The following is a 17,873-nucleotide window of genomic DNA, read 5'->3' as shown; positions in this document are numbered from 1 at the left end:
TAGGCTGTGGTATCTGTGGTGTGGAGGTGGGGGAGGGGGGCACAGACGCTGTGTCTTTTACCGCAGGCCCTTCCCAGCATTCCTGTAGCTTCTGGGCACTCCTCCTGGTTAGGTCATCCACCTAACACGGGATGGTCAGTCATCCACCATGGGAACATGTCAGATAGATGGTCAAGTCATTCAAACTTCTAACTTCATTTTAACTTTTAGTTGTTTGTTTTTTTTGACACCACTTCAAGGAAGGATAATGATACACAAATAGGACTGGTATAGTATCAGTAGTACCTAAGTCAGAGACATCAATGTTTGACTCACTGAGAGTATGGTATGCTTACACATGTAATGGAACATTTTTTCTCTAACTTTCATAAAGGACCTGGTGCAAAATCAACTATGCTGCTGGTAGAAGAATGATAAAGATGATGAAAAACAAAACAAGAAAAATATACAGCTTGGAACATCTGACTTCATGTCACCATGTCAGTTTGATTTTGAGTGTTAACAGTGCAGACTTATGAGATAATCCCTCTGCACCTGTGAGGGATTCCTTAGCCCACCCACCTGCTGGGCCCAGAGGGGTTTCTGTGGCTTCTGCTGCATGGCCTTGACCTCCTGCGGCATGCCCACCACCAGCCCAGCCGTCTGCTGCACCTGCGGGGAGGCCGCCACCTGCGGCACCGGCTGCGAAACCGGCTGCGACTGGCTAACCACCATGGGCTGCGGGATACGCGAGTGATCTTTCCCCGACGAGGGTCTCATCTACAGAGGCAAGAAGAGCCACCACTCAGCAGGAAGGACCACCCAGCTAGGAAGTACACGTACCTTACACCAGCTCAGAAAATAACAGTCAACAGAGTTTGAAACTACAAACGTTAATCCAGCGTTGAGGCATTCCCTGGCAAGTTTAAACTGTAATTTCCAACACAAAAAATTGGGCTTACCCATTCCTGAACACAGATGAACTTTCAAGAGCTGGCAAGTTTGTTAATGAATTCTCTAAGAAGCCAGAACCGATAGAAAAAAATCCTTCCCACACCGTTCAGTGTATGAGGTGGTGGCCATATATATTACTATAGCCCTTGGGCCACCCAGTCGTGCAAGCACTACAGCAGGGGATAGTGCAGTGGTAGCCAAAACTGACAGTATTATACCTGTGAACAGTTTCATCAGGTTGGTAAGTTACTGACTAAAGAGACTCTTTTCACACAACCAAGACATTAGTGTTTAGACATTAGACATAGATGCATTCCCAAAGCAGCTACACCTGTGCTGCAGTGCAATGTGAACCAGTCAGAATTACCCTCAGGAAGGTGACAGACGGTCATCGAAACTTCCGCTGTGAATAAAACACTTGGTTGTATAAAAAGAGTCTCTTAACTCTGACAGGACTAAGCACGTCGGCAGAACGTACTGCGCCTGCGCAGAACCCCGTATTTTCGTGTTTTTCGTCTGGTTTTTGGTCAATGTTGCATCAGAATTTTGCCTGTTGCAGAGGATATTCTTTCAGACAAAACAGTTGGAAACTACTGTCGAAATGCTAACCTTATATGAGCGAATACAACCTTATATGAGACATTCTGCCAAAGTGCTATGTACAATACATTGCGGGTTTCGCGCAGGTGCAGTACGTTCTGCCGACGTGCTACCGGACTACACGTTTGTTCCTGAGAATGGCCGTGCCTACCTGCTGGGGCTGTAGGGGAGGCTGCATGTGCGACTGCTGCCCAGACCTCTGCAGCTGGTTGATGGCCATGTGCTGAGGTCTGTGGTTATGGTCCCGCCCTGACCTCCCCTGCACACAACAAACAAGGTGGTTCAGTCCAAATCTTAGACTCGTTAGAGGACATCGCCAAAAAGCAGTTACTCAAGCAACTGGATATGATTTTGAAAACGTCAGATGTTTCAGCTAGTATCCACTAGCTTTCGTCAGTCACTGACGAAATGGGTTGCTTGAGTAACTGCTTTTTGGCGTATCGTATTACCTGGATGTCTAACCTTCATCGACGTATCTTAGAGGACATTATTGCAAGTCACGTCAGACGTACAAGTGATCTTGGTCCAGAAGCTAATCAAGGAGCTACTCTGATCTTCTACTGGGCGTAACATTAAAGACAAACAATATTTCATAGTTTATACAGGTTCATTGTGATTGGGTACTTGCCCTGTTCTTTTTATTACAACAATGAACAGTGGAAAGGACTGCATCCCTTTCCAGTAGCATGCACATGTCATGTGAGTGACAACAGCTTGAATCGGAACTCCCAACCTCTTGGTCCAGAGGCAGAGCCACTGACTACTAGACTGAGCAACACACATAGAGTGGATAATGTCGTCAACTTTGAAACTTTATTCACACACCTTCTTGCAGACAATAAGTCTGAATTGGTAGGCATTTACATCGGTAATATAAAAGTGCTAAGGAGTTAAACAGGAGCTGGTGCCACCCGTACCTCTCTGTCCCTACGTCTGTCCCTGTCCCTGTGTCTGTCCCTGTCCCGGTCCCCTCGCCCCTCCCGTTGGCGTTCCTTCTCCACGCGATGTCTCTCCAGCCGCTCCTGCTGACGCTGCATCTCACGCTGACGCTCGTGCTCAATCTGTGGGGAAAACACAATTGAACCAGTGAAAATTTTTCACTTGTCTTTTGCACCCACAGATTCAGTTATCTAGAATATATGTTTGATTGTTACATCACTTGAGAATGTGAATGACAATATTTTGTATGAAAATTAATGTCCGTAGTACCTTGGCTTTCCTGCTTCCTCAGTATTGTATATGCATACATATAAAGGCTGCAAGGTTCTGTGTCAGAAAAGAATTCCCACTAACAATAATACCTTTTGATAGCATATTTTAATGAATGAAGACCTTTACTGTACATTTTGCCCCACTGTGCTTAAGATATTTTGTGTTCACCACAGAGCAATTCTGGCACCCGGTATGGTTGCCTGTGAGTCTGTTGTTAGAGCGTATTGTGTATGTTTGAGTTTCAAAGTGAAATAAACCATTCTACTACTACTACTTCTACTACTAGCTGACCTGCTTCTGGCGTTTCCGTCTCTCGTCCAGTTGACGCTGCTGGTGCTCGCGCTCCCGCTCGTGTCTCCGTCTCTCCTCCTCCGCCCTCATCCTGGCCGCCTCCCGCTCACGGTTCTCCTGCTGAAGCTTCAGGAAGTTCTTCCTGAGGGTGGACTCGCCCGGTGCCTGCACGACAGAGCTGGGGGGGACAGAACGTTTTTTATGGCTTCACCACACCACAAAGTGGTACGGGGGATGTGATGAAGCCATCTGCTGCATTTGCTACCGAGTTGTTTGTTTTTTTAAGTTATTTGCACATAGTACCTAATACAAGCTCAAAAAAGAACAAGAAATGAAGAAACAACAATGCCTTCAAGTACCAGAGTTATCAACCAAGGGTTCAGGTGTTAAAAAACTCATTCTTTCCTAGAACTGTTGCAGAGTGGAACTCGCTGTTACCAAGCCTAGAAGGCTTATATAGAGCCCGCCTTTTCATTAACGGAAACAAAGATATTGCAAAAAAACAATGACAATGACTATGGAAAATGATGGCTGTTACTACCTTGGCTCCCCCTCTTTCTCCAGAGTGGGATCTTCCTCCCCTTCACTCCCACTGTATTTGTACTCCTCCTCCTCTGTATGACTCCCCTTCTTCTTCTTCACATATCTGTCAATGTGGTCCTTCAGTTGTATTCTCACCTGGGAGGAAAGGGACAAGAGTTACTGTAAATGTCTTTACTTTCCCAGGCTGATGACTGGTTTTATTTCTTTGTATGAGAGAAAAGGAGGACTACACTGTGTTTGGATTCATAGTTGAAACAATTTTGTAGTGCAGTACATGTAATTACAGAAGGGAGACATATCCATGGTGTCATGAATTCACGGTGGAGGTTACCACGAAAATAAAACAACTGAGAAAGCATCAAGATTTACATAATTATGACACACTTCCTCACCATCCATGAGTTTGATTCTTATCCTATTCAATTTCATATAAGACTGAAGGTTGTCTTTCAGGACTAAAAATCTGTATACATGCGTGTGTTTGTTTGTTTGTTTGTTTGTTTGTTTGTGGACGCACCTGTCTCTCTGTGGGCTGGTCTCGTATGAAGGGGTGCTTCAGTAACTGCTCTGTACTGGGCCGCTGGTGATAATTCTTCACCAGGCAATTTTCTACGAAACTTACAAACTTCTTGCTCCTGAAAAGATGACACAAAAACACAAACCACAAACTGTTAAGTGCATGACTTTACAAGAAAACAAGAGGTACATTGTGTATATGCCCAAACCATCTTTGAAGACATGAGGTGTTGAAACACTGGGAACTCCTACATTGTACGATACTGGTAGGTACTTGCAGTAGATTTTTTAAAAATTTACTTGATGTTCACCACAAAACAAGGCTCATGGGAGCCACTCAAATGTTTTGGGTTAGGTAGTAGTACAGGTAGTGAGGACAGATGTTTGTTGACCTTAGACGTGAAAAGATCCTAGAAACCTGTCATCTCAATATTTTGAAAGCAAACATGAGGTGAATCTGATGGTACTTATACCCCTTGGTCTTATATATCTGACTATGACATGACAAAGCAAAAAAGTTTAAGTAAGATTCTTACCATTTCTTGGATTTTAATCTTGGAGGAGGGTTCCTTGGGATAAGGAATAAAGCCCTCATTGGGTGAAGATCACATAGGGCTGAAATAAAAGAGATCAGAGTGTTATTGTTCAACACTGATATTGTTTTTAGGATGATCAAAATATTATTGAAATTCATATACAAAGATCTATTGCAGGTAAACAAATAAACATTTATTAGGTACTTACGTGGCTGTGATTCAGCCATTTCTAATGCAGTGATACCGAGAGACCACAGGTCACTCTGAAAGCACAAAACAGATAAACGTTAACTACTTCAAAATCTCTAGATCTATAGCAGCGACACCTGTGCTGCAGTGCAATGTGAATCAGTCAGAACTGCCCTGAGGAAGGGGACAGACGGTCACCAAAACGTCGGCTGAATAAAAGACTTGGTTGTGTAAAAAGAGTTTCTTTACTCATCCTTTATGCTGTTTAAGACATGATTGTGACAGTGACCTACCCTGTAGTCATAAGTAGCATCAGGGTTCTCATCACAAGCGATGACCTCCGGCGCCATCCAGTACGGCGTGCCGATGAAGGTATTTCTCCTGCCTATAGTCCGGTCCAACTGTGCGCTCACTCCAAAATCAACTACAGCAACACAACATCATCATCATTAGAATATAGGGCTTGATATACCACCTGCATATGCAGGTTATATGTCAGTCAGTCTCAAAAGACTATGACTAACTGCGCAGGTCAAACAGGATGGCTCATTCCTATCTACATGTACAAGACAAAACAGATTTGAGCCTAAAGTCATGTTACAAAAATGTTACAAATATGCAGGTTAGTGCAGGTAAAATAGACAAGTTTACCGTTCACTGATCACGTGAACTGCTGACATTTCGACTGAACACCATTCTAGAACCGGCTTTTGCTTGCGTTGTCCCCCCTGGCAGATTTACTGACGTATGCAACTCTGATTTCTGAAAGTTCCTGACCTGGGTCCGTACAATGAGTCTAAAGTTTATGGATACTTCGAATAAGGATGGCTGTCCCTTGTTTGCTTCCACCCAAGTTAGTTAGTGTTTTGTTGTGTGGATGACTGACCTAGTTTGACCTCTGCGTTGTCTGTAAGCAGGACGTTCTGCCCCTTGATGTCTCTGTGGATCACCTTACAGCTGTGCAGGTGGGCCAGACCCTGTAGGGACACACACAGGACATTGTAAACATACACACACATGTTCTTACCATGCATACTTGCCAACAGAAAATAGCTAACATGTTCCTAAAGGTTTGCTAATACAAATTAACTAGTTGTTGCCATACTTTGTATTTAGCAAGTCGGCAGAACGTACTGCGCCTGCGCAAAACCCTGATATTTCACGGATTTTGTTGCATGTTTGGTCAACGTTGCATCAGAATTCTGTCTGTTGCAGACACTATCTTTTCCGACAAAACCTTTGGAAACTACAGACGGGGTGTTAACCATATGCACATGAATACGACCTTATATGAGACATTCTGCCCATATGCACGTACTGCATCTGCCCGTATACTGGTTTTGCGCAGATGCAGTACGTTCTGCCAACATGCTACTGTGTACTTGATAACACACATAAACACACACATACAGACAGTCATATAAACACACTTCCAGTCTTCAACTTTCAACAATGATACTACAGATAAACTCCAACACAACAATTGTTAATACCTACCCTAAGAATTTCTCTGCAGATGTAGGCTATCCACTCTTCCTTCAGGGAGTTTCCTTTTGTTGCTGCGAAGAAAACAGGCATCGTTAACATTTAACAGCACCACCTACTGGATCTGATGAATATTACAGCTCCAACTCATTCATCATATCACACAATGTAATATAGAATCCTGAGATAGATGTTAGGATGAAGAAAAGGTAAGAAAAATGTAAGAAGAACATACCTTTGACCAAGTCTGTGACTGATCCAGCTCCACAATATTCCATCACAAGCTGGAACAATGAAGTGAAAACTGTCACATTGATTCAATATAAATCAAACTAGAGTTCCACAACCTTAGAATATCAAACCAAACATTTCCTGGTAAAAAGCATTACAACCATTCCTCAACAGAGACGAGGGGATGCCACAAACTTTCTGCAACCTATAATCCACTGCTCATGGAGTCACGTGTGTTACATGTATCTGCGTGACGTCACGGAAGCGGTGGATTGCTCAATCCTTGACAAGGACTGGAGTTGACAATTTGGGTGAGTCCAATTTTGGCAATTGCAGTTTAAACTCGTTTCATAACAACTTCTACTAACACAGATAAACTTCCAAGACAAGTTCTTTGAAATTGTCAATGTTTTTTTCCTCACCCATAGCTGGTCATCCTTTCCTGGTGGACTTTTCTTGATGAAGGCTCCGTAGTAAGTAGCGATGTTCCGGTGGTGGGAATACTTCTTCAGCATGTTGATTTCTAGTTTGATCTCTTCTTCTTCATCCTGCAACAAACAAGAACATTCCAGTATTAATATCAAATCAATCCATGCCTTCATGCAACAGTTATGCCACATAAATCCACAGTCTCCCACACTACACCCAAACCGATTTCATACCCTTCTGACAAAGGTAATAATCAAGTTTAGCATGTTGATTTCTAGTTTGATCTCTTCATCCTGGAACAAACAGGAACATTACAGTATTTAATTTGTACAAGCCAGTTCACACTGACATCTTCAGTTTCTATTCTCTCAATACAGTATTCCATAAAGTTGTTGAAACTTTCATCCACCCTTTTTCCTTTTTTGCCCCCCACCCCCATGTAAAAAGACCGTACCCTTTCCTTCAAATCATCTGCAAATGTATTTTGTAGTATGGTCAAAATGTCAATGACTAGGATTGTCATTATCATCAATGTCAATGATATATTGAACCTAATATATTAAAAATGTATTACAGATGCTCAATGAAAGCAGCCAGGTTGACAGTGAGCTCTGTTTACAGTCCAAACACTCTTTTCAGTAGCTCTACCCAAACTACGATCTGTACAGTGATAAAAACACATGTACAGGTTTAAACACATCACTGTAAACAAGATCCCCAGGGCCACACCAACCATAACTGTGAGCTCAGCAGTTGTGTGTACAAGGTACATGGGTGGGCACTACATCACTTGAGTAAATTAGGAGGTGAGGAAAGACTTGAAGATACAGTTTCTTCAGCCTCCAAGACTTCTTTCTTGTCCCTTGAGGTCCCGTAATCCTAACTTGTCCTCAGGGAGGTTTACAGGAACTACAGGAACAGTTTAGCAGAGTAAATCTATCCTGGGTGAGTTGGAAGGTGACAGTGTTAACATGTGTGCCTCCCCTTGAGATAACACCTTTCCTAGTTCTGGGTCTCGCCTAACAGTCGCTAATTGAATACCCAAATCCTCGCCAAGCGGGAGGGGAAACGCTTTTTCCGAATGGAAATCTTCCCGGGAGCGAGAGGTCGCAGACAGGCTGGTAACGAAATGCAAGGTCAGGTTTGGAGATTAGAACTTTTAGGAGTTAACTACGCACGATTTGTGACATGTCAGCATCCCTCTGTGGGGTAGATCCTTCCACAGATTACAACTTTTAGGAACTAACAACTTTTAATGAGATTTGCTTAACATCAACAGCCCTACATGGGGTAGAGCTATCTAGCTCTGAAGATTTTTGCACAATGTACAATGTATCAGCACCTACATGTATCTGAATTCTAGCTATGGCATTGCAGTAGTTTTATGTTTGCGGTTCATGCGGTAAGAGTATTACACAGTGAACACATGCTCTGTCCTGCATTACGTTACTACGGATGTTTTAACTGTGACTTTAAATCACCACCAATGTCTCCTTTGGCTTTGCCAGCGATATCAAGCCCACGAAAATACATGAATCTACGGTATTTCGATGACTAGTGCAGAGGGAAGCTAGCAAAGGAAACATGAACATGTAGGCAAGTTTCTGAGGAAGTCACTCTGGCACCAGCCCAGCACCTCTGTGGCTGAGACTGAGATGACAGACTAGGGAAAACCCAGCGGTGACCGGAAAGGCAGCCAGGGGGTGGGAAAGGGTTTTTATTAGATATTAACACATCCGTGAAATGATTTAAATGCCTCAGAGCTGTCATAAATACGAGTGATATGGGACAGGTAACAAGCCTTGCAGCAGGAGAAATGTGAAATATAGATATCATGTATTTATGACGTGTGTCTGGCCAGAGGCAAGTAAATCAATCACTGGTTGACAGTATCTTTTAATTGAACCCTGCATGGTGCATACACTGTGGGGCTCACCGTATCAGCCTTTCTCTCTCTATATATATATCTATATTATGAATGTTTTATTATTATTGAGGAAGACTATAGGCTGAATTGTGTAATCAATAAGTTCATAGTAAGATCTACATGTAAGTACTGGTAAATAAGTAAGTATTGAAATTAAAATGATATAATGATATAAGGGTACCAAAATGATGCACATATAAATATTTAGAATTGCTGTAATTAATTTTCTCTAAAATCGTCAGGCAAATTAATCTTGGAAATACACAGCTAGATGAGGTACTCCAAGAGCCCTGGGCTGATTTTTAGGGCACCACCCAGAAAATAAAGGATTCATCTTGGGGCTTGTTTCTGCAGTTTTGAATACCCAAAGCATGAAATGGTGATTTAAATGTGCTAATGTGAAGCAGTATGTGTCAATATGACAATGATTGCCTTACTCAGAATATTTCCAGTTTTGCTGCCCTCAAATGACATTTTTAATATATAGACACATTCAATACTCAATAGAGGGATACCATCCTTGAAGCTGTCTTTCATCACAATGATCAGCATGTTTCCTAGCATTCAGTCAGGTGCATCAAGCTTGTCTACAAGACTCAACATTCCACACCGCATTTCTGTCAAATATTTTGAACTTGCGGGAATAACTTTAGACATCTGGTCTGTGTAACGTTTGAATTTTCAAATACACCTGCTTTGCAGGCACATGGCGGTGGCTGGTTTCTTTACACTGAACGATTTGACACACCAAAACATAAGTGAGATCAAACTCAAACTACCGGTATCTAACGAGTTAGTGGGAAGAACAAATCCTTTCAAAGTAATCAATTCCTGTGCATCTACAAAAAGAGCAGACTAGGAAAATGTTCAACAAATTCTGGACAACATTGAAGTGATTTGTCGCTGATTTCTGACAGATCTCTTCAATGCCGATAAATGTACGGCATTCCAAATATTTATTCTGAGCGGCCACCAAGTTGGAAAGAGACAATTACTATGACTGAACATTTCATCCCTCCTGACTGACCCCATACAAATGCCACGGTTATGGAAATAAACACGACATCAGAAGAACCACCAGATGTCAATACTCGCACCATGTCCCTCTGGAAGTTGGTACAAGGCCTAAGAAAAAAAATGTTGTGTTTCCTGTTTCAGTCCTGAAAAAATTAGGGCCCGTAGGTAGGGATTATCTTTTTTTTTTCCTTCATTTTTTAAAAAACTTTGGCTAGTGATCCAAGTTCATCCAGCTCATACAATACAGTTTAACAATGTAAAACTTGCATGAGGACACTTTTGTTTACAATATCAATGTAGGAAAACTGATTGTACAGTGTTTCATCTCTCAGGTGGCGTTCATCGAGGTAGGTTCATAATAATTCTAAAGCCCCGAAATTAAAATGGTGCAGGGTAAGCATTGGCTCAATAGCGCCTGGGCTCAGCGTTGTTGTCGGTGTCAAATCTACTCATCTGATGCGCCGACAACAAGTATTGATTCCAACAACGACATGCGCGGACAGACCTTTGGGATTACCCGGGGATGACTCATCGATTCACCTCCCGCTAGCCCCGATAGTATCTCCCCGACGATCTTTCACTATCCGCCAGTCTCGGCATTTGAGCCAGTCGTTGTTGCTTGAATATTTACCCATGTAACTATGGTCCTTTGTCGTTAATAATCATACTAAGGCCTAGGGAGATATATGTTGTGTTACCTGTTTCAGTCCTGAAAACAACTAGGGTTGGTAGGTACATGTAGGGATTATCTTTTTTTTTTTTTTTTTTTTTTTTTATTTAGACTTTGGCGATCTCTAGTGATCTATCTTATACAATACAGTATAACAGTGAAACTTGCATCAGGACACTTTCATTTTCAATGTCAATGTTGAAACACTGATTGTACAACGTTTTATCACTCAGGTGTCAGATCATGGAGCTAGAGAAGGTTGATCAGTTCGAAAAATTCAAGTACCTTGCTTTTTACACAAAAAAATGCTAGGGTCAGCAGTTTTTTCTAGGGTTGGTCGGGAAACAGGAAACACAACATTTTTTTTCCTAGGCCTAACAGGAAGTGGCCAGCTAACGCAGTCTATGGTCTTACATGCAGACTGGCAGCTTATAAAAACTCATATTCAAACATAATGGTGTCGGCGCTGCGGTATTAGTTTATTTCATGCCATTTCCATGGAAACCGGGAAAGACTGACGTCCGGGGAGGGTGATAATGAGGCAAGCAGGAGCAATCATACTCACGGTTAATATGGATATCTTTTATTCATGGATTAATACGAGTCTCGTCGACTGTTTTTTATTACCCACATCTTGTATTTAATGGTGGTAAGAGGAAGCCTTGGGTCTCCCCACTGGGTATGTATGGAATGTGACAGTGCTAATGAGGGGCAACTGCTTCCCAACCTGCCCACAACTGTGGAGTATAAATTACTTTGAATTCCCTTTCAAAGGTAACACGGTGTTAGAAATACTTATCTGCAGTCTGCATTTTGCAGAGATATTTTCTATATTGCAGAAGAAAAATTATGCAACCTGCAATTTTGCAGACTGAAAAAATCAGGCTAGGGGTTCAATGGTGTGTAAGAGCTTTTGTGTTTACAACCAACACGAAATTTTGTGATGCCATGGGTTTAGATTCATACTTTTAGGTGTGTACTTGCAGAAAGTATTTCCGAATTGCAGAACAAAATTTTGACATTCTGCAATATTGCAGATCACTGAAAAAGGTATTTCTAGCACTAATTCTCGTAGGAGGAGGTATCAGAATGACTACCGATTCTTTGTGTACAGTTTGTATCATTTTCATACGGTGCACGTGCACGAATAAATACCAAATCATTTGTTTTGTTCACAGTTGCAGCATCTTTCAGAGGAACCCTGCTTATCTTTTCGCAGCTTACTTCCGTCCGACGATGTCTTAAGGGAACCCATTTGTTCAGATTAATTTTGTGCCTGCGACATTATCAGACAGGGACTTATGACTGTCATACATCTGCAGATTAGTCACGGAAAACACCTCGGGCATCACTGTAACTCCTGATTTTTTCACGGTACTTTTATGTTCACTGTTTTCACTGTCACTTCTGTACCGTGAACTTGTCATTACTGTTAACATATAATTCCTGGACTTTCTTTTTCCTGCACCTGTCGCCAAGATGAATATATAGTTCCGTGAACATGTCCACTTTTCTCAGACCATGAAATTTTGCTACCGTGAACATAAAGTGAATTACAGTACGAGGAAAGGCAAGAAAAGCACCCGCTAGACAGGTGAAAAATGAGGTATTTGCACATTTTGCTGGAGCTACAGCACAATGATTTAGTAGCAACGATTCTGGAATAGCTATAATTTCTTTCAGCATCCGAGGGATTTCACTACAGCTGCTTGTTGAAGCATGTTTAACTTTTCTTTGATTATTAATTGATCCATAGGTAAGACCTGGGGAGGAAACAAGTCATCAAATTTGCAGACAGTTAATAGGATTGCATGGTCGGCAATTCCCTTATACCGTTATCAGTTTACTGTTGCGCTCCTCTCCTAATACATGGTAATATTATGGAATTCCCAACAGGACATACCGCCATCCTATTTTCCCCTTAAGTACCCATAGATGGCTGCAAGGATCTTATGCTTTTGATGTCTGATCGGTGCAGAGCCATAAAAACGCCGCGCTTTCTGACAAAATAAGGTCATGATCTTGAATGCATCAATACCTCCGAGGCTCTTATCACAGCCGCACAACGCTTCTACGTGAATGAAATATGCATCCGATGTTTCTTCATAAAACGCCGGGCATTAACCATCCACATATGGAATGACATCATTTCTACCTCTTAGTACCCATACAATCTATATGCTAATATTTCCTCGGTGCTTTGTTTCGAAAATTTAACGAGCAAAATTTAGCCTTCATCTGATAACGAATGAGACAAGATTAGCGGATATCTTTGTGTTTTCTGCCGGGTGAAAATTCACCAGGCGAGAAACTCAGGCAGCTAGGTGGTCCTGGATGATGTCATTTGTTTATATCTGTGGGTTAGACAGAACGATCGGTCATGGATGTATCGCGGCAGGAAGCGACGGTGGGTGAATAGCAATGCAGAATCAATGCCTGCAGAAAGTAGGTAATATCCCATGCAGAGCACAGCATCATCTGTTTACATCATCTATTTACAACACAAGGCTGTCTGGAAGTTTATACTGTCAGATACAGACACATTTCAACGAAAATTGTTAGAAGAAATATTTTACGGATGAAAGTACAATCATATTTCTGCTTTTATCATACTGTGAATTCTTATATTTTCACACGGACTTGGGGACTTAATTTTGGGGTATGGAGATTGAGTTTTTTTTCTGTTTACAGTTGATTAGTTATGTATTGTAGTACTAGCAATGAGAAATACATTTTCTGTTTACAGTTTCCAGTTAATTATTGTAGCAATGGGAAATACATATTAGCAGAGATCCAAATCCCAAATAGGTGAACCGTTCAACGTGGAATGATTCGCATGGGATGAATAAAATACTTGTTTCCTTCCTTTGCAAACATTAACACACGAATCAGCATAAACTCATAGGAGGGCAGCCAGTAATATTAATGGCTCTCCCCCCACCTTTCATTCTGAGTACCCTCCCTTATGAATTTAACTGTTCCTGACCATCCAGCTTCCTGCTGAAATATTGTCCTAACTGCCTGCCCTGAACTTTTGAAATGGCGTAGCCAGCCCTCCACGGTTCTCCCTTCTGAAACACTTGCAAAGGGCATTCGGTAAAAACAAATCATACGAGTTGTTTGCGCTACATCACGCCTGTCCCTCGGGACTGGTCACACATCCATCCATGCGACCATGACCGTTTTACACGGCTGACATTTCAAACAAGTGTTTTTATGCTCTTCGGGATGAAAAGTCTGACACGTATATTCTCCCAACCTGATGAACTTAGCGAGAAACACGATTTACGGTCGGTGTATCGTGGAGGGGTGGCGTACGGCGCGGGAATATCTACCGGGGGGTAACCTGTTTGCGCGACGCTCGTGAGCTGGGACTTAACATTTATGAACATCCATCAGGTCTGTCTCCAACAGCAGGACAGATGGGAGGACGGAGATTGCTCCAATGACGTCCTCCACGGATCAGCTCAGTTGCCGCCGTGATAAAACAGAGGTGGAATAATTGGAGGCCCTTCCTCTGCCATACAGCTGGTCCGCACAGATAGTGTACTACCTGAGGAGCCAGGTCCGAGGGGCGTCTTGATCACTTTAGGGCGGGATTTTCAAGATTTAGCAAGCATGGGATCGTGAGGTCATGGGTTTGATTCCCGGCATTAGATGTTATGTTCTTGGCAAAGGCACTTTGCACGACTTTTCTCTCTCTACCCAGGTGTAAATGGGTACCCGATCACGACTTGTTGTGAGGGTAAAAGAGTGAAGAAGAGAGATGGGCTCTGCCTTTCAATACTGGGTCAAAGACACAAAGGATTAACAACCCACTGTCCCTACAGCCTCAAAAAAGGCTATGGGATATTTACCTATCACCATCCAAAATCTCATCAATGCTACAAAAATAAGACTTGTCAGTATGAGCTACTTTTCTGATGCTATTTCTTTGTCTTTCCTGTACTGAATACCACGTTAACACCAGTCAAAAGTTATACGAAAAAACACAATTACCAGAACATGTGCTGGAATAGTGTTTTGAGGTCTAATACAGGGAAAATCATTCCCAATTTGGGCTGACATGTTCTGAGATTTATTGATCACCCTACAGTTTATTGTGGGTTTAAGTTGCCAGAACATGTAGAAACCGATAGGCTGGGATTACATATGATTGCACACAGCATAATTACATACACACTTTGAAATTAAACATGCAGCCATACACTTCTACAATTATAAATCTTCAATTTCTTGTGGAACACACACATGGATATGAACATGGATCATCATTTTTGTACCAGCATATCTTTATACTATATCTAATTTTGACAGTGTTACACAGAAAAATGTGCACATCTGTGTTCTAGTAATGAATTTCAATTCCATCTTTCATGTAATCTTAGCAATATTACTAGCATGAAAGCTTGTCTGTGTTCGTACATACCTGTTTGATCATGAGGTAAGCAACAATCTTTTGTGTGAATGAATGTACTAACTTCATCATGGAATCTTAGAAATGCTTTAACTTCAACTTTCAACATATTTTAAGCTGGCAAATATACTATTTCATATTTGTACGATGTGACAATTTATTAGATGGCATTATACATTTAGTAAATCATACAGTCATTGACTAAAATGAAACCGTGCTGGTGATTGGTCAGCTATGATATTAATGTCAATGTGACAATTTAATGGATGCCATAAACCATTCATTTCTTCATTCCTTCCTTCCTTCATTCATTCATTCACTCATTATGTTTACCGAAGGAAAACATAGTTTTTGCTCTGTTTCCTCTTCTTCTCCAAATCAGTATGGTCAATGACCTGAACCAGACGTCTGTCACCATGGTGACTGGTGTTGGGTTACATCATGTTGCAATTTTATAGCAGGAAGGATTTATACTCCTGACCATATAGATGAATGTGTTTGAGTAAGAATTAACAGAGAGGTCCATGTGCAAAGGTAAACATTATGCATTTGCTTTGAAAATGTTACCTTTCTGGTTTACTAAAATGAAATCATACTGGTGATTGGTCAGCTATGATAAACCCTTGTCCTGATGAGCGCAACATTTGTCGTTCTGCACATACAGTACCATCTATATAGCACCCTGTATAGGTACGATTTGGGGGTATTTCTCGTGCAACGCATCACACCGCAGCGCAAACGCAACGAATGCGGAAGTAACTATGCCACTGCAGGGCAAAAAAATTTGGGGGTCTATGATCTAATTAAGACATGAAATTTTTGAAAAATATTGTGCCAGGAATGTCAGCAGGACAAGGGTTAATGTCAATGTTCTCTTTGCCAGCATACCTACAGAGTGTCCACTCATATCAACCCCAGCCCTATAGTATAACTCTGGGGTAATTGAAATGGCAGGAGGAAGAGTAATCTGGTGTTGGAGGAATGATCACCTCCTGACAGGGTCGGGAGGGGTCAGGAGGTGTGTGTCCCCAGGGAACACTGATGGATGGACGGCTTACTGACCATCTTGGTGGAAATATTGATGCTACAAGCACGTCGGCAGAACGTACTGCGCCTGCGCATAACACTGATTTTTCACGGTTTTCGTTGGATTTTTGGTCAATGTTGCATTAGAATTTTCCCTGTTGCAGAGGATATCTTTTCCAACACAACATTTGGAAACTACAGATGGAGTGTTAACCTTATATGCGCAAATACAACCTTATATGAGACGTTCTGCCAAAGTGCTATGCACAATACATTACGGGTTTCACGCAGGTGCAGTACGTTCTGCCGACGTGCTGATGTTACAAGGCTCGAAATCCATTTTTGGGGGAATAGGTGCACTTTTAAAAAAAAATTGGGTGCACAAAATTTTTTGGGGGTGCACTATACAAAATACAGTTTTGGAGCTATCAAAAATTCTGATGAACCCAAACTTCAATATATTCAACAAGTACTACCAAGGAGGTTAAAAAAGCTTTTTTTTAAACCTCCTTGGTACTACTACAACAAAGATTTTATCATTTTTCTGACTCTATGATATCAAGAATTAGGTATACTAGTACCTAAACCCACGAAAATATCTGGGTGCACAGGTGCACCCACAGAAAAAAAACTGGGTGCACAGCTCCAATTTTGGGTGTAGTAAGGTGCACATGCACAGAGTATTGGCTCAAAATACCTCTTTCTGGTACTTGAAATTATGTAAGTTATCATTCTGGAAGTGACGGCTGATTTTTTATGACCTTTTTGGTTTCTTCCACTTCAGGTAGGGGTTACACTCACTCACTGTATGATTGTGTGAATTATATAATTGAGTTTTTGGCCCCCTACCAGGTTTATTTTAAACTACAGTTAAAAGAATTGAGATTCTATGGATGAAGATATACTGCTTTTGTCTAGAATTGTATGTACACCTGTAGCACATGTCACAGCCAATATAATACAAAGTTTTGGTTCAAAATAGTGTTTTCTTTACCCAAACCATATCTTTGTAGATGAGGTGGCCAGGTACTGTGTAATGCTGATATGACACGGACTTCAGGCAGGCTAGCAGTGTCATACAATAATCATCACTGGGGCTGACCTGGACACAAGGGTACTGCCCTACTGACCCCACAGTCCAACAGACAATTCATTAACATTTATTGCAATGACATTTGGGCTAGGGATAGAACTGTACTAGGACATTTTCTGTCTGATTTGTGATACAACCACAAATGTATGATTTTTAACAACTGTGTTTTCATTATCACATTGACTCTTGCTATTTGTCCAGGCTCCGTATCCAATAATAATTTTTCCGGCTGAATAATTGTAGGAGAATGATTTCCATCTGATTGATTTGTGATAAAACCATAAACATACATGTATGTTTTCTGACAACTACAATGTCAATGTCATGACCATGTTGACACTGACTCTTTGTTGTAACCTCGTACATGAATGCATATTTAATGTTTAAAGTAAATCTTTGTATGTCTATACACACATGTACATTAGGTATGTGTCAGTTCCTATAGTTGTATGTTGTTCCCAAAATAAAACAATTCACAATATACCCTAGTGCTCTCCCTAAGAAATGGAATACAGTCATGTAATTTTGCTTGAATCAATAAAATTGGCTTGTTTTGGCCAAGTTTTACTCTGTCTACACCTACAATACTATCACGTTCTAAATTTCTAGTAACCTGGGTGCCATTTGATTTGTAATTGCAACCTTTTTTCGGGGTTGCCCATTACAAATCGGATGGCACCCAGGCTAAATTTCTAGGGGAATCTTTGCCACTTATTCCAATGTAAGTCCTGATCCTGTAATGTAATAACAATGGGTAG

At 41.4% G+C, this 17,873-nt stretch overlaps 1 protein-coding gene across 5 annotated transcripts in view; it reads right to left on the bottom strand.

Moving 5' to 3' along the window:
* LOC109485061 (mitogen-activated protein kinase kinase kinase kinase 4-like) overlaps positions 1–17,873 on the bottom strand; it is a 74,152-nt gene that overhangs the window by 19,522 nt on the left and 36,757 nt on the right. For all 5 annotated transcript variants that reach the window (XM_019788484.1, XM_019788489.1, XM_019788486.1 and 2 more), the window contains exons 4-16: positions 6,959–7,084; positions 6,541–6,589; positions 6,318–6,379; positions 5,707–5,797; positions 5,114–5,244; positions 4,840–4,894; positions 4,632–4,710; positions 4,097–4,214; positions 3,578–3,714; positions 3,037–3,214; positions 2,451–2,594; positions 1,685–1,792; positions 562–759 (exon numbers count right to left, since the gene is read on the bottom strand). In XM_019788484.1, the coding sequence (XP_019644043.1) occupies positions 562–759; positions 1,685–1,792; positions 2,451–2,594; positions 3,037–3,214; positions 3,578–3,714; positions 4,097–4,214; positions 4,632–4,710; positions 4,840–4,894; positions 5,114–5,244; positions 5,707–5,797; positions 6,318–6,379; positions 6,541–6,589; positions 6,959–7,084 (1,476 nt within the window). The remainder of the gene's footprint in view (positions 1–561; positions 760–1,684; positions 1,793–2,450; positions 2,595–3,036; positions 3,215–3,577; positions 3,715–4,096; positions 4,215–4,631; positions 4,711–4,839; positions 4,895–5,113; positions 5,245–5,706; positions 5,798–6,317; positions 6,380–6,540; positions 6,590–6,958; positions 7,085–17,873) is intronic.

This window comes from Branchiostoma belcheri, unplaced genomic scaffold (genome assembly GCF_001625305.1).
Source record: "Branchiostoma belcheri isolate BF01 breed outbred unplaced genomic scaffold, Haploidv18h27 scaffold72, whole genome shotgun sequence".
Lineage (NCBI taxonomy): Eukaryota > Metazoa > Chordata > Leptocardii > Amphioxiformes > Branchiostomatidae > Branchiostoma > Branchiostoma belcheri.
The sequence above is the reverse complement of the archived record's forward strand: the minus strand, read 5'-3'. Positions and strand labels throughout refer to the sequence as shown.